This window comes from Felis catus, chromosome E3 (genome assembly GCF_018350175.1).
Source record: "Felis catus isolate Fca126 chromosome E3, F.catus_Fca126_mat1.0, whole genome shotgun sequence".
Lineage (NCBI taxonomy): Eukaryota > Metazoa > Chordata > Mammalia > Carnivora > Felidae > Felis > Felis catus.
In genome coordinates, this window is record NC_058383.1 from 7,485,393 (window position 1) to 7,511,590 (window position 26,198).

General features: G+C 47.1%; 1 protein-coding gene and 1 long non-coding RNA gene across 2 annotated transcripts; one reads left to right on the forward strand and one right to left on the reverse strand.

The window, feature by feature from the left end:
* Window positions 1-808: 808 nt before the first annotated feature.
* Window positions 809-9,350, reverse strand: LOC109495132. Its single transcript, XR_006591223.1, has 5 exons — window positions 9,212-9,350; window positions 3,644-3,734; window positions 3,346-3,490; window positions 2,862-2,979; window positions 809-2,275 (listed from the first exon to the last, which is right to left on the reverse strand). It is a non-coding gene; the product is annotated as an uncharacterized LOC109495132 (long non-coding RNA).
* Window positions 8,253-26,184, forward strand: PILRA (paired immunoglobin like type 2 receptor alpha). The gene is made up of 7 exons (XM_011290397.4): window positions 8,253-9,406; window positions 9,729-10,118; window positions 20,692-20,886; window positions 24,799-24,829; window positions 25,354-25,403; window positions 25,632-25,663; window positions 25,830-26,184. Exons 1-7 carry the CDS (start codon window positions 9,352-9,354, stop codon window positions 25,962-25,964), a joined length of 888 nt encoding a protein of 295 aa, XP_011288699.3. The 5' UTR covers window positions 8,253-9,351; the 3' UTR covers window positions 25,965-26,184.
* Window positions 26,185-26,198: the final 14 nt, after the last annotated feature.

Genomic DNA, 26,198 nt, shown 5'->3' on the forward strand with positions numbered 1-26,198 from the left:
AAGGATCCTTCCCTAGAGCCTTCAGAGGGGGCACAACCCGTCCACACCAAAACACTTTCAAACCAAAAACACATCAGTACCAGGGGCCAGTGACACGCAGTGAATGACGTGAAGTTTGAGGCCGACATGAACCAAAGTGTCACCTCAGCTGAGATCCGTTGGCCAGCTCAGGCCTTGTAAGAATGTGCTCAGCTCAGGCCACTAAAAACATATTTCAAATAAAGGAAGGAAAAAAAGGAGGAGGACTATGTGTCCATGATAATTCACCTTAAATTTGAATTCTGTGAAATGCACATCAACAAAAGCATTTTCTGGCTTTTTCTTCTGAATTTGCTAAGCCACCTGATGACCATGGATAAAGGGGATCCCACAGACGGAAACGTACTGGAGCTGATTATTAATTTGGGGCAATGTTGTGAGCCCTTTCTCAACACAGCCACTGTTAAATATTAAATATGTGTACAACAGTATAAATGTACCTAATGCCACTGAACTGTATACTTAAAAATGGCTAAAATGGTAAGTTTTTGTTAAGTATGCATTAACACAATAAAACATTTTTAATCAAGGGGCGCCTGGGTGGCTCAGTCACTTAAGCCGCCAACCTTGGCCCAAGTCATGATCTCACAGTTCATGAGTTTGAGCCCTGAGTCAGGCTCTGTGCTAACAGCTCAGAGCCTGGAGCCTGCTTTGGATTCTGTGTCCCCCTCTCTCTCTCTCTGCCCCTCTTCCACTCGTGCTCTCTCTCTCTCTCTCTCTCAAAAATAAACATTTAAAAATGTTTCCTTAATTTTTAATCAAGAAAAAAATATAACCTGGGGCACCTGAGTAGCTCAGTCAGTTACTCCTCCAACTCATGGTTTCCGCTCAGGTCATGATCTCAAAATTCATGAGTTTGAACCCCGTATGGGGTTCCACACTGCTAACTGTGTGGAGCCTAATGAGATTCTCTCTCTCTCCCTCTCTCTCTGCCCCTCCCCCCCCAGCACTGTAAATAAATAAATACATACATACATAAACCTAAAAAAAAAGAAAAATACAACCTTACAATAAATTATATTAAAAAGGAAGAAAGCTCGTCTCTGCCTACATAGTTTACCACGTATTACTATTATCTATGCTCTTGACGTTATTTATGCTGTCGCATCTGCATGGTGGGAATAACGTAGAAGCACCTGCCGCTGTGCATTTCTTCTTGGCTCAAATTCAGTGACTTCACATCGGGAGTCGTATTAGTCTGCTCGGGCTGCCATGATGAAATGCCACAGACCGGGTGGCTTAAATAGCAGGAATTTCTCTCAGTTCTGGAGTGTGGGAAGTCTAAGATCAAGGTTTGGCAGGGTAGGTTGTGTCCTGAGGTCACCGCCTGTAGCTTGTAGGCGGTGCCATCTTGCTATGTGTTCACAAGGCCTTCCCTCGGCAGGTGCGTGTGGAGACAGAGACAGCAGCACTCTGACGTCACTTTCTGTAAGGACACTAGTCCTAGAGGATCAGCCCTCCACCCCCATGACTCATTAACCTTGGTTATTTCCTTAGGGGCCCCACCTCTGAATACAGCCCTACTGGTGCTTAGGGCTTCAACATGGGAATTTGGGGGGTCCAGTGGGGATGCAAACATTTGGTCCACACAGAGGTAGCTAACTCCATACTGTGGGAGTTCTTGCACCATGGAAACTGGCAAATGCTATGAATCGGGGCTTCTGGAGAGCTGTTTGTGACACAGAGGGGAAGGGCGACAAGGGTCACCTCTGAGAGTATCCTTCCTCCTCCCTCAAGCTGGGAGGACAGCAAGGTCAGGAGTCAGCCGGTGCCTCCCAGTCCTCAGCCCTCTGCTCTCACCTCTGAGAGGCTCTGTTGGCATTTGCCACATTGATCAGGAGCTGGAATGCAGCCGGCGGCCATGAGGAGGAGGCTGACAGGTGAGGAAGTCTCGGTCACATGACAAATGAAACTTGTGAATGTGACAGTGGCAGACTCCACAGAAGGCAGCCCCTGGGTCAGACTGCTGGGCAAATGCCTTCCCTTCCCCGAGCCTCAGTCTTCTCACCTGTAAAGTGGGGATAACAGCTACCTCCCTTAGAGGGTCTGAGGGAGGACAGAATGGGGTAAGACAGAAAACACTGCACACTGACTGGAAAGCTACATGGATCGTCATCACCTGACACCCACCTCTGTGTTCTTTCCACTCACACCAGTCGGCACTGACTGCCCCGTGCACTATGCCAGGTGCCAAGGACCCAAAGCTCCATGCCCCGGTCAGTCCTCAAGCATGTCCCTGTGTAGCAGGAAGACAACACAGAAAAGGGAACCCTTGGGTGCTGATGTGGCCCAGAGGACTGTTGACGGTTGTCACTGCATGGGGAAGTGGGGGGAGCAGAGGCACAGACCCAACACCACAGCAGGTATTCAGTGGCAATGTGACCTTAAGTGATGTCACAACCTTACTCAGGACCTCAGTTTCCTCTTGTAAAATGAGGACCATAACAGACCCTGCCTACGGGGAGAGTTAACTCCTACTTTAAAATGTAATTTCAGGGGCGCCTGGGTGGCTCAGATGGTTAAGCTGCCAACATGATCTCGCGGTTCCTGAGTTCGAGCCCTGCTTCCGGCTCTGTGCTGACAGCTCAGAGCCTGGAGCCTGCTTCAGATTCTGTGTCTCCCTCTCTCTCTGCCCCTCCCCTGCTGGCCCTCTCTCTCCTTCTTTCAAAAATAAATAAACATTTAATATATATATACATATATATATATACATGTATATATATACATATATATATATAATTTTATTTGGATTTGTTTGAATCAGATATGGTAAGACACAAAGACACAGAAATTACTGTCATGAGGTAAGAATTTATACTCACTGATCCCTAGATCCCAGAGGCATGGAATCTCATGCAGGGCTGCATCGGGAGACACCAAGGTCGGGCAGGAAGCAGAGGAAGTGAAGGGAAAACACGGGCAGGAGCCTTTATCTAGTGTCTGTGGAAAAGACAAGGCAAAGCAGGTTAAGCTGGTTTAAGATTGGCCAGTGGGAATAATTTCAGCGGATTCTGCAGATTAGGGGCTGCCCTGGGGAGAATGGGCTGGAGGAATATTGCCCTCCTGGAGCAGAAGAGCCAGATGGAAGAGGTGGTTTGGAGTACGGGCTCTGGACTGGGCTCTGGACTGGTTGGTTTGCATATGAAAGGTGTGCTCCTGGGCAAGTCTTTGCCATCTCTAGGAACTGGCCAGCACTGAGAGGGGCAGTCTCTCCCTGGTCAGTGAGGCTCCACCTGTCAAAGCATCAAGAACACAGCAAATAAGCAAAACACCCAGCACCCAGTAAGTGGGAGATGTCATCCCCACCTGTTTCAGCATTGACTTTGTGGCCTCCCTCTCCTTGCTTCACACGGGTGAGTCTTCCCTTCCCAGCTGGGTCCTAATTCCTGGAGGGCTCACTGCATGCCTGCCCCCAACCAGGGCAGAAGAAACCCTCTCTGGGCGCTGTCCTCTGGATAGAAAACAGGAGGAAGTAAATAAACACAGTGCTGTTGTCAGCAGTGACACCAGGCAGTTCATGGGGAAGGGTAGAGACCAAGATCTGGCTCCTGGTTTCTCCTCCTTCCCTGTCCTTCAGGGAACCATTGTCATCTTCCTGCCTTACCTCATGCTCACATTCTGTTGCCTTTGTTTCCCCAGACCTTGACAAGCATCCAGATGAATGAAGCACTGATGAATGGCTTTCTCTAGAAGAGCTGTGGGAGGAGAGGGGACATGGCAGAGGTTAATCTCCTGGCTGAGCTGGGAAGAAGGGTAATCATATTGGAAAGCGCCAAGCACCCAAGGCACACAGATCTGAGCATTGTCCAAAGTCCAGGCCGCCCCAGTAGAGGGAACTAGAGTGAGTGAGGTGACCTGTCTGAACCTTAGTTTCTTCCTCTGATGGGTGGGAATAAAATTTCTTCATCTCACAGGATTGCCATGAAAAGTAAAGGTAACAGACAAGGCAGGTCCTGAAAGTCAGTGTCCTTGCCCAGGAGCAGTGGTTGTCAAACTTCAACAGGCTGGACTGGGGCCTGAGACTTCTCATTTTCACAAGTCCCCATGTGCTGCTGCTGCTGCTGGTCAACACAGTGATACCTGTCAGTGGTATGTGTATGTGGTACATGTATATGTATAGGTAGTAGGTATATGTTTCACTTTTTAAGGAGTGACTCAATCAGTTGTACCTCTTTACATTCCCAGTTGCTCCACATCCTTGCCAACAGTATGACTGATCTTTCAATTTTAGCCATTTAACAGATATAGAATGGTATCTCATTATGATTTTCGTTTTTTAACTTAAATTTTTTAGAAAGAGAGAGGGTGTGCACTAGTGAGCAGTGGAGGGGCAGAGGGGGAAGGAGAGAGAGAGAATCCCAAGCAGGCTCTGCACTCAGGGCAGAGCAAGACCCCATGACCCTGAGATCATGACCTGAGCCAAAATCAAGACATCTAACTGACTGAGCCACTCAGGCGCCCCGAACAGTATTTTCTTTAATGCTTTTGGTGAGAAATCTGCACCTAAGTCACAGATTTTCTCCTGTTGTTTTTTTTTTTTTTCTTGAGTTACATAATTTTAGGACTTAAATTTAGGCTTATGATTCATTTTGATTTAATTTTTGTATATAGTACAAAATATGAGGGGCATCTGGGTGGCTCATTCGGTTGAACGACCGACTTCGGCTCAGGTCATGATCTCACGGTTTGTGAGTTCAAGCCCTGCATCAGGCTCTGTGCTGACAGCTCAGAGCCTGGAGCCTACTTTGGATTCTGTGTCTCCCTCACTCCCTGCCCCTCCCCCACTCATGCTCTGTCTCTGTCTCAGAAATAAGTAAACATTAAAAAAAATAAAAACAAAAACAAAATATGAAGTTCATTTTTTTTATATAAATTTCCAGTTGTTCCAGTACCAGTTGTTCAAAAGACTATAATTTCTCCACTGAATTGTCTTTGCATCTTTGTTAGAAATAAATTGACCACATAATCGTGGGTCTCTTTCTGTACTTGTTTCAGTTCCATTGACCTATTTGTCTTGACACTAATATATCTTGACTACAGTAGTTTTACAGTAAGTCTTAAAGTCAGGTAACATAAATCCTCCATTTTTGTTCTTCAATTTCAGACAACTAGAGATAGCACTTTGAGTATTATGACTTTCTATAGGAATTCTAAGTACTAAGTACTTTGAATTTCTATAGGAATTTTAGAATTGCTTGCCAATTTCCACAAAACAGCCTACTGGGACTATGACTGAGATTGTGTTATATTTACATATTAATTTGGAGAGAACTGACTTCTGAACAGCATTGATACTGTTCATACTTATGTAGGAAATCTCCATTCGTCAATCTTTAATTTATCTCAGTAATGTTTTCTAGTTCTGTTCGGATCTTGCACATATTGTTATAAGTATTTCATATTTTTAAAAAATTTTTAATGTTTATTTGTTTTTGAGAGACAGAACACAGTGTGAGCAGGGGAGGAACAGAGAGAGAGGGAGACACAGAATCCAAAGCAGGCTCCAGGCTCCAAGCTGTCAGCACAGAGCCCGATACAGGTCCCGAACCCATGAACGGCAAGATCATGACCTGAGCTGAAGTCAAATGCTCAACCAACTGAGCCACCCAGGTGCCTCTAATATTTTTAAAAAATATTTTTTAATGTTTATTTATTTTGAAGAGAAAAACAGAATGTGGGCGAGGGAGGGGCAGAGAGAGAGGGAGACAAAGAATCTGAAGCAGGTTCTAGGTTCTGAGCTGTCATTTCAGAGCCCAACGCAGGGCTTGAACTCACGAACTGTGAGATCATGACTTGAGCCAAAGTCAGACACCTAACCGAGTGAGCCACCCAGGCACCCCTAAATATTTCATATTTTTGTAGCTATTGTAAGTGATAGTGTTTTCATTTGACTTCCACTTTTTGTCATTAGTATATAGAAAACAATTGATTTCTGTGTATTGCTCTTGATTCCTGTGAACTTGCTTAAGTCACTTATAGTTCTAGTAGGTTTTTTTGTTGATTCCATTGGATTGGCTACATAAAGCACCAAGCCATCTGTGAATAAAGAGTTTTTATTTCTTCCTTTTCAATCTGGATGCCTTTTGGCTCAATTCTTATACTCACAGAGTTTTAATTTATACAGGAGACTGAGTGATGACACAGAGAGGGTAATGACACTGAAAGGTTTTTATAACTGACATTTCTTGCAGAGAAGGAAAATGCCATGCCATAGAGGGCCACCTGGGGAAACACTAGAGGAGGCAGAAGCAAGACCAAGCGGAAGGCATAGATCACAGCCTTTATTATGTTTTCCCCTGGCAAGACAAGATAAGGAAGAGGAACCAGTTTAGGATTGGCTAGTTTGACGAATTTGAATGGGCCTTGGGTTACAAGTGCTATCTTTAGTTGTCTGGCACCAAGGACAGGGTTGACTCAGGGCAGAGGAAATACTGGATTGGTGTGTGAGAATTAGATAAAAGTAGTGTTTTAGAGTATGGGTCTCATGGGTTAGTTTGCATATGAAAGGCATGCTGGGAGGCTTTTCCCTAGATCTAAGAATAGGCTAGCCTTGGGAGGGGCCATCTCTTCCCAGTCAGCAAGGCCACAAGTGCCAGAGCATCAAGAATGCAATTAAAAAAAAAAAAAAAAAAAGTCAATACAATTGCCATGTGATGAATGACTGCCAAATACATAAATACAGATTCTCAGAAAACACAGAACAATTTTACCTCTTTGTCTTGCCTTATTGCATAAGCTAGAACCTCCACCACAATGAATGGAGGTAGTGAGAGCAGACCTCTTTGCCTTACTCCTGATCTTGGGGGAAAAGCAGGAGCAGGGTGAGGTGCCATGGAGGGGAAGGGACTGGGACAGTGACAGATGTGGCCAATGAGGAAGGGAGAACAGAAACTTAGGAGAACTTGGAGGAAGATGTAAGCCGTATTCTCAAATTGTGGTCCACAGCTCATAGCCCTCACTCTGTCCCTGACCCCTCCCCCACTCCTGACCCCTCCCCCACAGCCACCCCTTGGGCTAAAAACCTGCATTTAGGCTCTGCCCATCAGGGAATCACAAAACACCAGGCCCTCCTCCTTCCAGAAGCCCCTCTGTGAGTAGAGCCACAGCTCAATGCTGATTACAGGGCCCTCTCATGCTACCAGGACAAGAGAGGATGAACAAACACAAAGACCACACACCATCTGTGAGCAGAAATCATGTCTCCTAATTTCAAGTCTCATAGGGATCCCACTGGGGCCAGGGGCTTGAACATGGCATGGAATGTGCAGCTTGCATCTAGGGAGATCGTATATGGGAGAGTCAGGGCCTGAGGCAACCCGGGCGACAGGTACTCTGCCAAAGTGACCCAGAGCCTGTTGAGTAAACATGGCACGCTGCCCAACAGAAGGGGCTGGGGCACCCCCTACTGGGGTCCAGCCCCCTCCTTGGGTGACCTGGCAAAGAAGAGACTGTCCAGCCAGGTTCCACAGCCAGGGAGGTAAGGTGGGAATAAAATTCAGGTGTCACCCCTCAGACAGGGCAGGTCACCCTCTAGAGGAACTGCCAAAAAGGCAGTCGGTCCCTTGTCCTCTCTTCTGTCCACCTTTCCAGCTGTCACCATTCACCCAAATGTCTTTCACAGCCCAGTGGACTCCATGACATTAAGGCTGCTTCCTGATGGTGCCTCAGTTTCCTGATGGTGAAAATAGAAAAACAACAAATCCACCACCCAATGTTGTAGGGCTGAAAAATGAGGCAATGGATGTTTAGGGCCTGGCTCAGAGAAGGGGATTCCATGAAAATGCAGAACCTGTCTCCTGGGGCCTAGGAGGAAGTACAAGAAATGCAGACACAGGGACAGGGCAGGGGCTGCCTGGAAGGCCCTGGGAGAAGCGTGGGGGAAAATTAGGACTGAGGAAGCAACTGAGAAAGGAAGCTGGTCTTCTTGCTTCGGCCTCCAGAAGATGGGGCCACTTCCTGTGATGAAATCATGTTCTCCAATCCCCACTATCTACTGAGTAAGCCAATGCCAACCTCATTCTGGGGAGGGAGGGAGCTGAGCCTCCTAAAACCAGCACAGAGAGTCACCAATGGTCTCAGCCCCAGTATCTCGTCCCCACCCACCAGCAGTCACAGGCTGGCAGTGCCCTCGATTGGAGACGGTCCAGGGACCGTCCGGAGGGTGACTCATACTGTTCTGGGCCTTATTTCCCCCCTGCTCAAGGAAGGCTCCCAATTAGCCAGGGCTCTCACAGCTGTGGAGGGAATGACCTAAGGAGCATTATAAAAATACAGCCTCCTGGGGCTTACCCCCCAGAAGGGAGCCAAGGCCCTAGGTTGTGTGGTGCAACTTGGTGGGAGCATCCAGAAGGAGCAGAAGGCTCTGTGGACTCAGTGAGACTGGAGTTTGAGTCCTGGACCTGCCTCAAGGGTCACATGACCTGAGGCAGGGCTTCTCTGAGCCCTTGGTCTCCTCATCTGTGGAGTGGAGGACAGAGGGGCCTGCTGATCAAGTCTTGCCTCCTGTGGGTCGAGGCATGGGCTCCAGAAGGCCCACCCTCACCTCTTAACCCCAGGGATGGTGTGAGATTGCACAAAAGGAGCTGACCAGGGGAGGGAAGGAGCCTGGTAGGCCTGGGTCCTGGGCAGGGGAGCCCCTGCTGGGAGGGAGAGCCGCCAGGTGCAAGTTGGGTGTCCTTGGTGCCTGGTGCTGGGGTCGAGGCCATTTGATCACCAGTGGGTCCCTCCTCCTTCCTCTGGGGAGACATTAGCTGGGCAGAGACTCATGGCTGCCTGTCCTCTGGCTGGAAGAGCCAAACTGGTCCTGCTGCAGCCCCTTCACCTGGATGACACAAAGAGGCCAGGAGATGCCGAGAGCCAGTGAGAAGGAGAGCTGGAGAGACAGAGACTGACTCCTGAGGAGAGGTGGCCAGGAGCTGAGATGGAAGAGGCGAGGCCACAGATGGCCAAGGTGTGGGGTGGCCATGTGAAGAAAGAACCATGAACCATGGCCATGTGAAGAAAGGCCATGAACTATGGCCCTCCATGTGAAGAAAGAAGTTGGGGGCCTTTCTCATGGCTCTCTGTGCACTGACCACAAGGGAGGCGCTTTTGCAATGTAGAAAAAGAAGAAACCAGATTGATAAAGGAAGTGCTGGGTACTCCGGGGGCCCGCGAGCTTGGGGAAGCTCACCCTCCCTTGCTCTTCCGAAGGAACCTGATCCACGCTTTCCACGTTCCTCTGGACTCCCCGAGGAGACATGTCTGTAGGGCCTGCCCTCTGGCCTTGACAGAGCTGCTTGGCTTCTCCTCTCCTGGGAGGAGAGTGAGGCAATGGGTCCGTCCCTGCTGCTGTCCCTGCTGCTGCTGCCGGCATCTCTGCAGGCTGGTGAGTGTCCAGGACACCCTAACTCTGCCCCGAGGGCCAGGAGTCCCCAGGAAGGGCTGTGGCTGGGCAGCTGGAGAAGGGGTCTGCTGGGGTAGCCGGCCAGGCCTCCCAACTCCAGCGGGCTGGTCCCATGGTGCCAGGTCCTCCCCAACCCTTCACCCTCCTCCCTACCCCAAGCCCGGCAAGGGGGACACCCAGGCCAGAGGGCCGGTCCTGCCATCTGTCACACTTGGTGTGCTCTGTGAGCGAGGGTGCCAGAAGGTCTGGGGTCATCGTCCTCATCTCTCCCAGTGGCTCAAAGTCTCTCCTCTCTCTCCTCCAGGCAGCTCAAAAGAATGCAATCCAAACATTGACTTTGGGGTCAACCAACCAGCGTCTCTCTCAGCCCCCGAGGGTGGTTCCACCTGCATCTCTTTCTCCTACTTCCACTGCTGGGAGTTAGCCAAGGATCCCAGACTGAGTATAGCCGTCAGAAGGACAGACTTCCATGGAGAGGTCATCTACAACAGTACGAAGCGTTTTATCCATAAGGATTACAAGAACCGGATCTCCCTGGACTTGAGAGAGGATCAGAACTCCGGCACCCTGTATATACGGAACCTGCGGAAAAAAGATGAGAATAGGTACTTTTGCCGGGTCCAAGTGGAAACGCTAAGAGACGGCAAACAAGTGTGGCAGTCCATCCCAGGGACCAAACTCACCATTACCGACGGTGAGTCCAGCTGCCCGGCAGCCACCACACCCACCCTGCATGGTGCCCTCATCCCCCAGGCCTGGCCCAGGCCCCAATCTTCCTGCTTACCCCTTCTCTCAAACTCCTCTCCCCACCCCTCTCCCCTCCCCAGGCCTCTGCCAACTTTACTCTTTCTCCTGGATCTCCCCAAACCTGGGCTGCCTTCCTTGCCCATCCCCCTCCCTGCCCCCTCCGGAGCCAGTCCCCACCCCGCTCCCCCAGCCTCAGCACCTTCCAGGCTGCCCAGGAATCCTCCCTTCTTGCTTCAAGCTGACCTCCAGTCTTGCCTCCCTCCCCTCACCCCACGCTGTCCAGGTGGACTTGACTTCTTCAGGGCGTGGTCTGCCTTCCCTTTGTCCTGTGTCCCTGTGAGTAGCCCCTGCCAGCCCCCAGTCTTGTGTCTCCCCACAGTCGCGGGCTCAACCCAGCACACACAGCAGGTACCCAATCATGACCCAAGACCCCTGTCCCCTGGCCACGCCCCATTACCTCTTTTCCCAGTCCCCCCTGCCTCCTTCTCCTGCTCTGCTCCTCGGAACCTGGCCCACGATGCTCCCTGCCCCAGCCCCTTCCCTCCTCTCCTTTCCCATCCCCCTCTTCCCCTGCCTCCATCCTCTTTACCCTCCTTGCCTCCCCCCACCCCTGGTCCCCACCTCTGCCTGCACCGTCCCCACTGTCCGCTCAGATCTCACTCCTCCATCCTGGCCTTTGAGACATGCCATCTACAGCAGAAATATGGCGGCTGCCGCTTACCGTGCACTGTGTCAGGTTGAACAACTAGGTGTACGTCACCCTGGTTAACAACCTTCCCCGCGACCCCACAGTAACAGTAGGCACTGCTCTTATCTTCTTGTTACAGATAGGGAAACTGAGGCTCAAAGAGCCTAAACGCCTGCCCAGAGCCACACTCATGGCGCAGGCAGGACTTGAACCCCGTTTCACCCCCGAGCCTCCACTCTTAACCTAGTAGCTGCGCAGCTTCACAGCTGACCTGATCCTATTGTTGTCTTCACCTATTTTAACCCAGGAACGGGATGTGTTACAGCAGCAGATCTTCCCATGTTACCCAGCAGGCCTTGGGAACTTGAACCTAGGTTTGTCGGTCTCCAGAGCAGTTGGGGAGGGAGCCCTTCCCAGGAGCAGGCACTAGGGGATGCACTGTCTGTAGAATATTATCTGTAGAAAATTCCTTAAAAACTAAAAATCCCACGTCTTCTCTTTATAATCACTTGCACTGACAATTCTAACAACGTATCACTGCTCCTGGGTGGAAGGACACTCTCCGTGCCCCCACCCTTGGTAAACCACTGTCCCATCTGGCCACCGTGCTGGTTTCAGAGCAAATAGAAAGTGGCTCACAACCTGAATTTAGCAAGACAGCGTTGGATTTCTATTTCTGGCACCTCCTCCATATTCCCTTAAATGGCCTTTTTTGAGAGGTTTTCGCTCTCCCCAGACCCCTCTTCCTCCTTTCCTGATCCTCCAACTTTCCTCATTTCTCAGTTCAGTCACATTTACTATGAGTTTTTCATCAGTAAATTAATTTTTTAATTAATACAATTAATTGGATATCTATACTCATATTTTTAAAAAATACAGGAAAGTAATAAACGTTTTTTTAATCCAAGTGAGGTGCCACCATGCAAAGACATCACCCTAAAGGAATATTTGCAGCAAATAGAACTGATAAGTTTGTGGCTAGTTTAACAATGTTTTCTATATACAGATGTTTTCCTTTTGTAGGCAAATCTCATTGTATTCTCCTTTATAATTTTCTCTTTTATTTCTTAGCCAAAAAATCCTATATCTCCTAGGGGCTGAAAAGATTTTAATTTCTTCTGATTTTTTAAATTATTAATTTATTTTTAATTTTTTAAATGTTTATTTATTTTTAAGAGAGAGAGACACAGAGGGAGGGAAGGGCAGAGAGAGAGGGAGGCACAGAATCCAAAGCAGGCTCCAGTCTCTGAGCTGTCAGCACACAGCCTGATGCTGGGCTTGAACTCTGGAACCTTGCGATCATGACCTGAACCAAAGTAGGATGCTTAACCAACTGAGCCACCCAGGTGCCCCTAATTTATTCTGATTTTTATATGACTTCACAATAAAACACATTAATATAGTGAGAATTTATTTTGCTATATGGTATGAGGTGAAGAATTAAACTGATCTTCATACCAAGAAATGAATCAATTGTCCCAACCCCATTTATGGGATAATTTTTCTCTTCTCCATTGATTCCTAGGCCGGGCTTTTTGTAGAATAGCATCCTTTCTGGTCTGTCATCTCCATTTCACTGTTCTGTCTTTTCTTATATCACTACCACTCTGTTTTAGTGATTATAACTTGGTCATGTTTCAGTGGTTGACAAGACTATTTCCATCAGAACCACATTACTTCCTCAAAAACTTTATTATTGTTTTGGCCTATTGTTTCACACAAATGTTGGAATAAGTTTGCCCGGTTCTGAGGAAAACACCTATCGGTAGCACTTACACTGGAATTGCATTAAATCTAGAAAGCAATTGATGAAAACAGAAGTCAGTGCAATATACAATCTTCCACCCAGAAATAGTTCCTGTTTTATAGCCCTCAATAACCTTGGGTGTGTTCTTCTAAAGACCATGTCAACATCTCACAAGAGATATTGCTTTCCTTTAAATCTTTTATTTTTATTATTAATATGCAACATTATTTCTGAATATTCATCTTTTTAAACTTTCACTATAAAATATTGCACAAATTCTGGCCAAGACGGTAGGTTATATGCATGTTTACATCCTCTCCCTACCAAACCCTACTAAAATGACAGCAGAGATAATTTTTTTAAGTTCATTGATTTATTTTGAGAGCAGAGCATGGGAGGGGCAGAAATGGACAGAGAAAATCCCAAGCATGCTGATAGCATGGAGCCCAACACAGGGCTCAATCTCACCAACTATGAAATCATGACCTCAACCAAAATCAAGAGTTGGATGCTTAACCGACTGAGCCACCCAGGTGCCCCCCAAAGAGAATTTTTTAAGACAAAAATCCACAGGGACAAAAAAATATGTGAGCTATGTGGTGAAAAACAATATTTGGGAAGCTGGAAAGACATAGACTAATGTATCTGCTTAGGAGACCAGGGGAGCCAAGCCATAATCTGGCAGTGGGGAGCGCCAAAAAAAGGCAATTCTTACACTGCAAAACCCCTCAACGGTTTAGGAAGAGCCACCCCAGAACCCCTGACAGTGGGAGTAAAAGGGGGTTGGAAAGGTACTAGGTGATAATGTATTTAAGAAGCAGGGAGGGGCGGCTGGTTGGCTCAGTAGGTTAAGCAGTTGATTTCAGCTCAGGTCATGATTTCGCAGTTTGAGAGTTCGAGCTCCAGGTCAGGCTGTGAGTTCGAGCCCCAGGTCATGCTTTGCGCTGTCAGCAACCTACTTCAGATTCTGTGTCTCCCTCTCTCTCTGCACCTCCCCACTCACACTCTGTCTCTCTCTCTCTCTCAAAAATAAATAAACATTTAAAAAGTTTTAAAACAATAAAAAGAAGCAGGGAAACTTCTACACCCCCTCCCCACCCAGCAGAGACTGGAGATTTGCTTTCTAGAAAGAATGGAGCAGAGGGACTCTGGGGGCAGTACCCTAGGCATACCGGGGGGCAAGAGTTCAGTCTTTATTTTTATTTTTTTTTTTAATTTTTTTTCAACGTTTATTTATTTTTGGGACAGCGAGAGACAGAGCATGAATGGGGGATGGGCAGAGAGAGAGGGAGACACAGAATCGGAAACAGGCTCCAGGCTCCAAGCCATCAGCCCAGAGCCTGACGCGGGGCTCGAACTCCTGGACCGCGAGATCGTGACCTGGCTGAAGTCGGACGCTCAACCGACTGCGCCACCCAGGCGCCCCAAGGGTTCAGTCTTTAAAACTGGAGACTTGGTGAACTGATGAGATCCTAAATGCCTTACCCCCTTAGATGCCTCCTAGGACTCAGGATAGCCCAGCTGGTATCCCCTACCCTACCATGGCAAGAAATCAGGAGATTTTTCTCTAGGAAATCTATCTGATGGGCTCAGAAAGGATTCAGAAAGCCTAAAAGATCCTACAGCCCACTAGCTAACAAGCACTTTCTCCCAGACCACATACACAGCTACCAATCAGCGTGGCAACCAAGCGTGGCAACACACTGGCAACCAAGGCAGCAAGATGGGGTCTTGGCCTGGCATGGAATCCCCCAGTCCTGATGATTGACAACTTGCCTCTGCTGTGCCTGGAATGCCTGAGGCTAGAGACGCCATTTAAAAATATGATTACATTCAGGGGTGCCTGGGTAGCTCATTCAGTTAAGCGTCCAACTTCAGTTCAGGTCATAATCTTGCTGTCCGTGAGTTCAAATCCTGTGTCAGGCTCTGTGCTGACAGCTTAGAGCCTGGAGCCTGCTTCAGATTCTGTGTCTCCCTCTCTCTCTCTCTCTCTCTGCCCCTCCCCCACTCATGCTCTCTGTCTCTCAAAAATGAATAAATGTTAAAAACGATTTTTTTTTAAAATATGATTGCATTCAACACTTAAGGAATCCTTCCCCCATGAAATACACAGCAAAACCAATGCAGTGGGGAGAGGGGGGAGGGGGTTCCTGGAAAAAATCAAAATAATGGAGGAAGAATGAAACTCAGATAACTACCGTCCTCAGAAAGTTAAGAGAGTGCAAGCCTGTATAACAGAGGGAGCTTTCCAAACAAGGAGCTCTTGAGAATATAAGATATAACGGCAAATATAGAAAACTCGGTTAAAGATTGCAAGAAAAACTTGACGGAAATATCGCAGAAGGTAGACAAAGAGTCACGGATTTGGGAACTGGTGGGTTGGATAGTGGCCCCCACAAAGACGTGTTCATATCCCAGTCCCCAAAACTAATGATTATTACCTTCCATGGTAAGGGATACGATTCAGCTAAGACTTCTGAGGTGGAGAAACCTGGGATTAGCTGGATGGGCCCTACATGCAAACAGGAGCCTCCTTCTAAAAGGGAGGTGGAGGGAACCTATCACAGAAGGCAATATGGTCACAGAGCAGAGACTCAGTGGTGCAGCCTCGAGAAACTGGAGGAAGTAGGCAACAGACTCTCCCCCAGAGCCTCCTGAGGTTTGGCGGCCCGTGACACCTTGCTCACTGACCTCTGGCCTCCAGAACTGCGAGAAACTAAACTTCTGTTTTAAGTCACCCAGTTTGTGGTCATTTCTTCCATTTGCCATAGTAAAGTCATACAGAAACTATAAGATAAGAAAAACTGAGGATTGGCCCAAGAGCTCCAGCCTCTGAATAACAGGAGTTCCAGACACAGAGAAGAGATAAGGTCATGGGAAGAAAATATCCTAGATAACTCTAGAAATGTTCCAGAACAAAGAAGCCCAGAAAAATGGTTACAAATAAAAAGACCTACTTCAGGACACTACAACATGAAATTTCAAAACGTCAGGGATAAAAAGAAAGAAAATCCAACAAATTTCCAAGGAGGAAAGAAACAGGCTGCAGGAGATTCAAGAATCACAATGGCTTTGGCGGTCTCCATAGTAACAGAGGAAGCTGGAAAACAATGGTTGAATGGCTTGAAATTCTAAGAGAAAATTATCTCATGCATTCGTTCAACAAATATTGACTGAATACCTACTATGTGTCGAGTGCTAATCTGGACACTGGGGAAACAGCAGCAAAAAAAAAAAAAAAAAAAAAGAGCAAATCATGTGTACAACAATGCTCTTTGTACATAAGTGTGGATGAGCAAGAAGACTCAAGGGAAAGCCAACAAATTAATTCTGCATGTACAGTGGTGGTGAAAAGAGAAAAGGAGGGAACTGGAGCAGAATCTGAGGGATAAAGGTTGCTAAGGGTGCTACTCTATTCAGACGGAACATCAAAGGCTCTGGGAACATTAGTCAGAGTCCTGGCAGGAAGCAGCCGCTCAAACAGGATGACTGGGGAGAGTTTAGAGTAGGGCACAGGATGGGGAAACCAGTCAGGGATGGGAGACCCCTGAGACCATCCCCAGGACTGAGGAACAGAGTAGGAAGAAGGGGGACCCAGAGATGAGCTGTAGCCTCTGGGGAGATAGAGTCAACATATCTGGGATGGTTAGTTTTGAGCGAGCTTACAGGATGCTCAGAGATCTGATAAGACATTCTTTCTGGATAGTCTGTGATGGTATTTCCAGAAGAGTCTAGCAGTGGGTGGGCATCATCCAAACCCTTGAGAGAACTAAAGGAACAAAAAAGTAGAGGATGGGCAGGGATCTCCACTTCTGCTCTCAGACTTTGGAGCTCTTGGTTCTTGGGACTTTGGAATCTGACTGGTCCCCCTGGTTCTCAGACCCACAGGTCTGGGCCTAGAACTACATCACTAGCTTTCCTGGGCCTTTTGTTTAGAGATAGCAAACTCTGGCTTCTCAGCTATCATAATCACATGAACCAATACCTCAAAACTCCACATCTGTTTCTATATTCCATTGGTTCTGTGTCTCTGAAAACCCTAATATAAGACCTGTCAGACAGGGGACCAAGGGCTATGCCATGATCTGCCCTCTTCTCTCCTTCCATCTCTGGGTGATGACTCTGACTGGCTACTGACTAGGAACCAGCTGGTGAGAGAGCCCATGGATTGAGTCCACCAAGACCAGCCCCCAAAGGCACAAAGCAAGTGGAGAGGAGCTGGGGAGTGGATCTAAGAGAAGCCAGCAGAAAAATCCAGCCTAGGCACAAATCTGTAGGAAGTCAGGGAGAGGTCTGGAGAAGAATGTTCCAGTCAAGAGGGATCAGCAAGGGCAGAGGCCATGAGGTGGGACAAGTGTGTGGCTGAATCAGATAAAGAGGCTGATGGTGGCAGCAGGTGAGATCAGAACAGGCGGGGGGGGGGGGGGGGGGGGGGGCAGTCCAGTGTGGCTTTGAAAGTGAAGAAAAGAACTTTTACTCAGTGTAATGAGTCTAGTGAGGGTTTCCTGCTGTGCTGATGTGCATTGTACAAGTGTCCCTCCAGATGTTGTATGGAGAATAAGACTGTAAAGATGAGCAAGGTCACAAGCAGGGACACCAGTGAGAGGTGATGTGCCTGAAATAGGGTGACAACAAGGGCAGGTGAGATGCTGGTTATATTTTGAAGACTGAGCAGACAGGATTTGCAGATGATGGGATGTGGGGGGTAAGAAAGAGAGAAGAAGCAAGGGTGACTCTGAGGCTTTTGGCCTGAGCTTCTTACAGGATGGCACTGCCATTTACTGAGAGGGGGACATGCAGTAGGAACAGGTTTGGGAGGAAATCAAGAGTTCTGTAATTTGAGACATTACAAGATAAACAGAGGTGTAAGTAGACAGTGAGATACAGGATTCAGGAGAGCCAGGGAAGAGATGACTGGATATGTAAATTTGGGTGGGATCAGTTTGTCGCTGATAGTTGATGTCATGGGACTGGATAAATTATCTGGGAAGTGTGTGTAGATAGAGAGGGGGTCCTAGGACTGAACTGAGAAGGGCCCATGACTGTTATAGGTTGGGAAAAGGAGGAATCAACAAGCAGCTGCTAGAGAGGCAGGAAAAGAGCCACAAGAGAATGGTGTCCCAAAAGCCAAGTGAAGACCCCATCTCATGAAAAGGACATCGAATGCTGGACTGTCCAGTAAAAAGGAGAAAACAGGGGTGTGAGAGTTCTAAATCCTCGATTTCAATGGTAGGAAGTAAATCAACAATACTTCCAACCATTCAAGCAACAACAGTGTATGCTTGTGATTTAGAAATACAAGGTTAATGCCGAAAGAAACAGCTAAAAGGTTTTAGCACTAAAAGGTGCTAAAACAGTTGACTCTGTAGAGTGGGGAGGGAGTGAGAGGCTTATGCAGGGGCTGCTGTCTTTATATACTATGGAATGTGTGGACTTTTTAACTTACGTGCCTATATAACTTTGATAAACATTAAATTTTGAAAATAGTAAAGGTACTGGTAATACTTATACTGCCTTTTTAAAAATGTTCAAACAATACAGAAGGGAGTCGAATGAAAAGTCTATTCCTCCCTCTGCACTTTATCTCTCCAGCCACTACTTCTTTCTGCGGAAATGTCCTCTCTCACAGATATAGATACAGATATAGATACATAACACAAATAGAATCAAACCACATTACTATTCTGCTCTACAACTTATTTTTATTCCACTATCTTTCCAGTTCAGTACATGTACAGTTATGCTTTTTTTTTTTTTTTTTTTTTTTAAAGGCTGCAGGGAGGTGCAAGAGTGGCTCAGTCAGTTAAGTGTCTGGCTCTTGATTTCGGCTCAGGTCATGATCTCATGGTTTGATTCCTGGGTTCAGGCCCCACATTGGGGTCGCTGCTATCAGCTCAGAGCCCGCTTCAGATACTCTGTCCCCTTCTCCCTGCACTCCCTGCTTGCATTCTCACCCAAAAATGAACACACACACACACACACACACACACAGGCCACAGAATGTCTCCATGCCATAATGTATCACAATGTATCTACTTACTCAGTGTCCTATTTAAAGATGTTTAGTGGGAATGCAAGCTGGTGCAGCCACTCTGGAAAACAGTATGGAGGTTCCTCAAAAAACTAAAAATAGAACTACCCTAGGACCCAGAAATTGCACTACTAGGCATTTATCCACTGAATACAGGTGTGCTGTTTCGAAGGGACACATGCACCCCCATGTTTATAGCAGCACTATCGACAATAGCCAAAGTATGGAAAGAGCCCAAATGTCCATCTATGGATGAATGGATAAAGAAAATGTGGTCTATATATACAATGGAGTATTACTTGTCAATCAAAAAGAATGAAATCTTGCCATCTGCAACTACATGGATGGAACTGGAGGGCACTATGCTAAGTGAAATTAGAGAAAGACAAACATCATATGACTTCACTCATATGAGGACTTTAACAGACAAAACAGGTGAACATAAGGGAAGGGAAATAAAAATAATATAAAAACAGGGAGGGGGACAAAACAGAAGAGACTCATAAATATGGAGAACAAACTGAGGGTTACTGGAGGGGTTTTGGGAGGGGGGATGGGCTAAATGGGTAAGGGGCACTAAGGAATCTACTCCTGACATCGTTGCACTATATGCTAATTTGGATGTAAGTTTTTAAAAATAAAAAATAAAACAAGTAAAAAAATAAATAAATAACGATGTTTAGCTTGTTGGGGCATCACAAAGCTGCAAGGAACACCCCTAAATACAGGCCTTTGAACACTTGCCCAGCATTTCCACAGGATAAATTTCTAGCATTGAAAGCACTGGGTCAAAGGGCACACCTGGGTATGTTACACTTTACAAATGCACTCCCAAAGGTTGTACCTACCTATCCTTCCACTGCTCAATTACTGGGTATTTTCCTCCACTCAGATCGGTAAAAAACCCAGCCTTTTGTTGTTTTAACCTGCATTAAAAAATATAGATAGATAGATAGATAGATAGATAGATAGATAGATAGATAGATAAATTAGCATCAGGGTTATGTTATCATTTTACAAAACGAATTAGAATTGCCTCTTTCCCATATTTCCCTGTGTTCTAGAATCCATCTGGGAATTATTTGTTCTTTAAATTTTCACAAGAATTTACCCATAGGGACAGCTGGGTGGCTCAGTTGGTTAAGCATCTGACTTCAGCTCAGGTCGTGATCTCACGGTTCGAGAGTTCAAGCCCCACATCAGGCTCTGTGCTGACAGCTGGGAGCCTGGAGCCTGCTTCGGATTCTGTGCCTCCCTCTCTCTCTGCCCTTCCCCTGCTCATAGTCCTGTCTGTCTTGTCTGTCTCTCTCAAAAATAAACATTAAAAAAAAATTAAAAAAAAAATTTACCCATAAAGCCTCCTGAGCTTGGAATCTTTATGATAGGTAGTTTTTAATAGGGCTCTCATTTCCTTTTTTGTTTTTTTTTTTTAAGTTTATTTACTTTGTTTAATAATCTTTACCCCCAGTGTGGAGCTCAAACTCATGACCTAGAGACCAAGAGTCACCTGCTCTTCTGATTGAGCCAGGCCAGTGCCCCAAGAGTCCTCACTTCTTTGTTTACCTATCAGTGAAAGTGTCTTACTTCTTAACTCCATTTTCAGAAATTTTTGTTTGTTTCAGAAAATCATCCAATTCAGTTTTTTTTAAGTTTATCAACCTATAATGAGCATACACTCACAAATGATTTCAACAAACTCTTGTTAGGTTTACAAGAGTCTTGTCTGTTTTATTTCTTTCTTGTTTTTTGTTGTTTGTTTTTCCCCTAAATAACCACTCCCTGCACTTATTATTCTCTCTGTTGTCCTGTTTCCTAATAAATTCATTCCTACGTAGGTTTCATTAATTTTTTCCTCTGAGTTTTCTTAGGGCTGGCTTCTTTCTGGTTTTGGTACTTTTTCTAAGGAATTGACTATTCCATTCATTTTTAAAATTTCTTCTCGGAGTTCCTCCCCACCCTTAATATTCCCCAAACTAGGGAATGAGATGTGACAGTTTCATCCAAATACCTCAAGCCTCCAGAGGAGAATCTGCTAAATTCTCGTGTCTTCTCAGCTGCCCAGGCGACCACCAAGGGCACCACCACCGCAGCCACCATCACAGCTGACCTCAATGTCGTAGAGGACAATGGGAGCTCAGCATCTTCACCCCTGAGTGTGGGAGCTGCAGTCGGGGTGGCACTGGCTGGTGTTGTGCTCATAATAGCAGTTTTGGGACTGATTGTCTTCCTCAGGTGGAAGAGAAGCAAAGGTAAGTGGTTCTGGGCTACGCCTCCAACTTGTCCCCAAGTTTCCCAACTGAATGTTTCCTAGAATCCACCAGTATCAGAATGACCCCAGGTCATCCTACATTTAAAAATGCAGATCCCTGCTGGCCTTGAGGTCTGGGCTTGGGAATCTGCATTTTTAAAGATCTCAACAAGTGGTGTCCGTGTGTGATCCAGTTTGAGAACCACTGCTCCAGACCAGTCCCGCCCCACAAATCTGATCATTTTCTAGTTTTTGTCTCTTGACTTAATCATTTATCATCAATCTTCATCTTTTGTTTTTAATTTTTTTTTAACATTTATTTATTTTTGAGACAGAGAGAGACAGAGCATGAACGGGGGAGGGGCAGAGAGAGAGGGAGACACAGAATCAGAAGCAGGCTCCAGGCTCCGAGCCATCAGCCCAGAGCCCGACACGGGGCTCGAACCCATGGACCGCAAGATCGTGACGTGAGCTGAAGTCAGACGCTCAACGGACTGAGCCACCCAGGCGCCCCTAATCTTCATCTTTTGATTCACGGGGAGGGGAGGGTCAGCTCTTAGAAGAGTAAGGAGAGAGCAGAAGGGAAAGGAAGTTGGCTCAGCTCAGCAAGCATTGGTTGAGGGCTTATCTTCCAGGGTCTGGCTTATAATTGGAGATACAAGTGTAAATAAAGTGTGGGTCCTGCTTTCAAGGAACTCAGTGGCAGAGGGAGAGGAAAGGAGGTGACTGCCTCATTTGGAAAGAGCTGTGGTAGTCTAGGACAGAGGAGGGGAATCATGGAGAACTTCCCATAGGAAGTGACACTACAGAAAGTCTCAAAGAGTATAAGAGAATTAGCTAGGCAAGTGGTGAGGGTGGTGAAGATGTCACTGTCCCTGCAGGTACAGAAAAGCAGTGGGAGAACTCTAAGCAGCTCCATGCAGTGGAGGAGGCTAGAGATGGGAGAAGAGAACCTCGTAAATCACACCCAAGAGCCTCTGCTCCTAGAGGCAACGTGAAGCAGTTCTCCATCCAGATACATCTGGGATGGAGGCGCCAGAGGTGGGCCAGGCCAATCTAAGGCAGTAGCAGTGTGGGTGGAGGGATAGAGCCAGACTCTGGAAGAGTTCAAGAGAGAAAATCAGTAGGATTTGGTGATCAGGCTGGTACAGGGGCAAGGGAGTGGGAAGAACTTGGATGAAACCACCAAGCAAATTAGAGAATACAAGAGGTCAAAGACCATGTTTGGGGGCGGAGGGTGGGTGGGGGGTGGGGAATGATTCTTTAGCTTGGGACATGTTAGACATACCTGTGTGGCATCTGAGCCCAGAGGTTCATCAGAAATTTGGATGTATGCATTTATAGCTAAAAGAGAGGACAAGGCTAGAGACATTAATTATTTACACCCCAACACCCTCCAATACTAATTTGAAATTCCTCTAGAGAAAGATTTCAGTGAGAGGAGATTAGCCCTATCAGATATTAAAGCACAGAGGTGAGCAGCATAGAATCTAGACCGCCTGCACTCAAATCCTGGCTGGGGAAACTCTGGTGCAGTGGTTGTATTACTCTGTGCCTCAACTTACTCATCGGTAAAATGAGAATAATAATAGTACTCACCCTGGGGGTTGTCATGACAATTAAATGTAATTCATTGAGAACAGATCCTGGCACAGAATAAGGACTATGTGAGCACTAGCACCTGTAATTATTAAGCTGCAATAACTAAAATGATTCGATGCTGTCATATTCATACACAGATAAACCAATGTATTAAAAGAGAAAAGCCCGAATATAGGCAGGACAAACAGGTCAAAATATATTCAGGAATTTAGTAGGTTAAAATCTGGCATTTCTAATCAATGGGGAAAGATGAGTAATTCAATACATGGTGAGGGAACAATTGAGCAGCCATCTGAGAAAATAATATTATCTCATAATTTGCACCAAAATAAATTCCATGGAGATCAAAGAGTTAAATGTGGGGGGAAGAACTCTAGCACCAGAAGAAAGCATGTGAGACTATTTTATAACCATGGAGTGTTGATGATCTCCCTATATATGACATAAACATAAAAGCCATGAATAAAAACATTGATAAACTCAAAGGTATAGGAATTGTTTTTAATTCTGCAGAGGAAAAATCACAGTGGTTGTCTCTAGAGTGAGGATGGGGGTTAGAGATGAAGAAAAATGTGACATAGTCATTGAGGAAATGGAAGACAGTATTTAAGAATTCAACTCAGATGAGAAGCCATAAACTGTGTAAAAGCATCGCCACATGTTTTTCCTCATGCAGGTTAGAAGCCTCTGGGACTTGTTCATTAGGAGTTATGTTCACCTGCTGGCACCAGAGACCAAAAGTAACAGGGCTTAAATAAGACTGAGTTTATTGTTTTCCCTCATATAAAAGGATGAGGAAACAGATAGCAGAGGCCATTGTCCTTAGGCACTCAGACTTCTATTTTCCTGCTCACTGTCCTGGCCACTGGCTTTTATCCTGAAGGTTGCCTCATGATCCAAGATGGCTGCTCAGACTCCAGCCATTATTTCCGAATCCAGACAGGAAACAGGAGGAAGGAAGGGAAAAAAGACTATGCCACAGCTGTCTGTCCTCCTTTTAAAGAGGCTTCCTGAAAATCTTACCTCCAACTTCCCTTTGAATCTTACTGGCTAGGATGTACTCCTGTGTCCCACATCTATCAGTAGGGCAGCATACTGCCACCCCAATTAAAATCAAGGTTCTGTAACTAAGTAAGAAGAAATGAATGGTGGGGCACCTGGTTGGCTCAGTCACTAGAGCATGTGCCTCTTGATCTCGGGGTTGTGAGTTTGAGCCCCACGTTGGGTATAGAGATTACTTAAAAATAAAAATTTTTAAAAAGTAAGAAATGAATGGATATCAGGTAGGCAAATAGCATTCTCTGCCATCAGCCACATCCAGAATTAGAGCTGTGTCACCTAAGTGTGGCATAAGGATAGGGGAACACAGGCAGTCAAGGAGCTAGTGAAAGGGCAGGAGTAGAGAGTAGAGGATCATCAGGGAGCTTGGACAGCCCAAAAGAAAGTGGATTATCAGAGGGTCAAAACAAAGATATACCAAACAGGCTGATGGTAAAAGAGAGCTAGAAGGAAAGAAAGTTGTAGTATAAAAATGATGCTGGCATTTAATATTTCAGAGTTCTCAATCCCAGGGATAAAAAGGAGTCCAGGGTATGGCTGAGTGGAGTGGAGGTCACTAGAGTTGGGGGGACATAGGAGTCCCATGTGTTCAGAGGGCTGTCCCTGTTGATGATGGGACCTCCCAGGATAGTGTTGGGTGGTGGAGGGGATGTCTGTGAACCAGGGGCTGATCCTTGGGAAATGCTGTAGACAGACTCAGAAGGACAGGAGGGGAGATGGTGGCAGGGGGACAGCAGAGGTTTCAGTGGCAGAGGGTGGAGAGAAACTGGCTGCAGCACAGACAGATTCCAGCCACGAGGTTCAGGAGAGGGGAGAGAAACATGGAAAGCCAGTGTATCAGGGCATGAGAGAGCTGTGAGTCTATGATAAAGGCCAAAGGAGGGGGAGGAGGAGGTGGGTGGGCCAGGGCTCAGCAGTGGAAGGAGCAGGTGGAGGGATGGGTGAGGAATTCAAGGAAGGGGAAAGGAAGCAAAGGGAAGGGCTGAGAGAGAGAGAGAGAGAGAGAGAGAGAGAGAGAGAGAGAGCAGGCAAGAGCGATTCTCTTGATTTAGTGTTGAGGACAACCACGGAACAGGGTTGGGCAGCCTCAGAGTGCCAGCAGGTGCCACTCAAGAGTCCCAGGTAGGTCCAACAGAGCTGTTCCGCTGCCCTGACCTGTCTAGGGGTGGTCTCAGAGCACACAGAGCAGGAAGGCAGGGAGGAGAGATGCCTTCTGTGGATGGCACCCTGACATGCTGCTGTTCCCCTACAGGTCTGCAGACTAAAGCCAGAACCGTAGCCGGGTGAGTGCTTGTCCTGTTTGGGAAACAGGAAGGTCCTTATGGGGACAGCAGCTCTCCTCCTCACCTTCCAGTGGGCACCTCTTTTCTCAGAGCCACTTCCCTCCTCAGCTTCTAGCCTCACCTCTCTCTCCTCCACCACCAGGCCTTCTCCCTCTTTCCCTCCCTCCAGAGCTCTCTTCTTCATCCTCCCCTTTCCTCCAGCCCATCTTCCCTATTCTATTCTTTCTTTCCCTCAGCCCCTTCCCTCCCCTCTCTCCCTTCCCACCTGGGCACCGGCCAGAAGACCATCACACTTCTGATGGCTCTTCCAACAAAGCCGCTTCTCCGGGATGATCTATCTTCAAGGGAGTCTCAGGACGTCTACTGGCTACACGGCAAACTGCCTCTCAATCTTCTCCCAGGCCTCCTGAGAGCCTCAAACCTTGGCTCACCTGAGTGTCAGGGGGTTGCAGAGCTCCCACAGAGGTTTGAACCCACTTCTGCCCAGCCTCTAATGCACTTCCCGCCCTCTCCTTCGCACACAGGGAATCGGTCCAAAACACTGAGGAGAAGTATGAGAACATCGGGATTACAGGTAAATTCTTACTGTGACACTCCCCTCTCTCCACCTTGGTTCGCCCTTCCTCACACACCCCCTGCCCACACACCTGCCTCAGCATTCTCCTCTTTCCCTGTCCCACCCATCCCTCTGGCCTGACCCTGGTCTTGACCTAGCAGATGATCTCACTCCCCAAGGCCCCCGTGCATCTCTCTGCCCTGGCTGACATGCCACCTGACCCCAGCACACCTTGAATTTTTCTAGGACAAAAAACAGAGCCCAAGCTGGACCCCAAGGTAAGCAGCCCAGACTAGAGCCTAAAGGAATTAAAAAGAAGATTGGAGAAGGTGGGGTAGATGGAATAGAGGAACTGTGGTGTTGGTGGGGCACTCAGTTACGGGGTTACTGCTCTAAGTTGGGTACAGCTCCCCTTCCACTCACGCCCTTCTTCATTCTCACCAGGGTGAAGCCCAGGATGACGGTGGCATCCTCTATGCCTCCCTCACCCTCTCCAGCTCGTCACCGGCAGCCCCTCCCTGCACCCCTTCCAAGGAGAGCCCGCAGGAGACCCTGTATTCTATCGTAAAGGCCCAGTGAGCGGGACTGAATGGGGACTCCCTGAGACTAAGCTGCACAGAAGGTCACAGCTTCTAGTAATAACCCTGGCCAGACACAGACAAAAGCCAGTGGGTGTGGAAGGCCACCAAGGACCAGAGAGAAACAGAGCCATCTGCTTCCATTCCCTCTTCAACTGCCCAGCCCTTGCCCACAAAAATAAAAGTACTAGTAGGATTTGCTGAAGGCACCTAAGGAGAAACTGATGGCATCTTC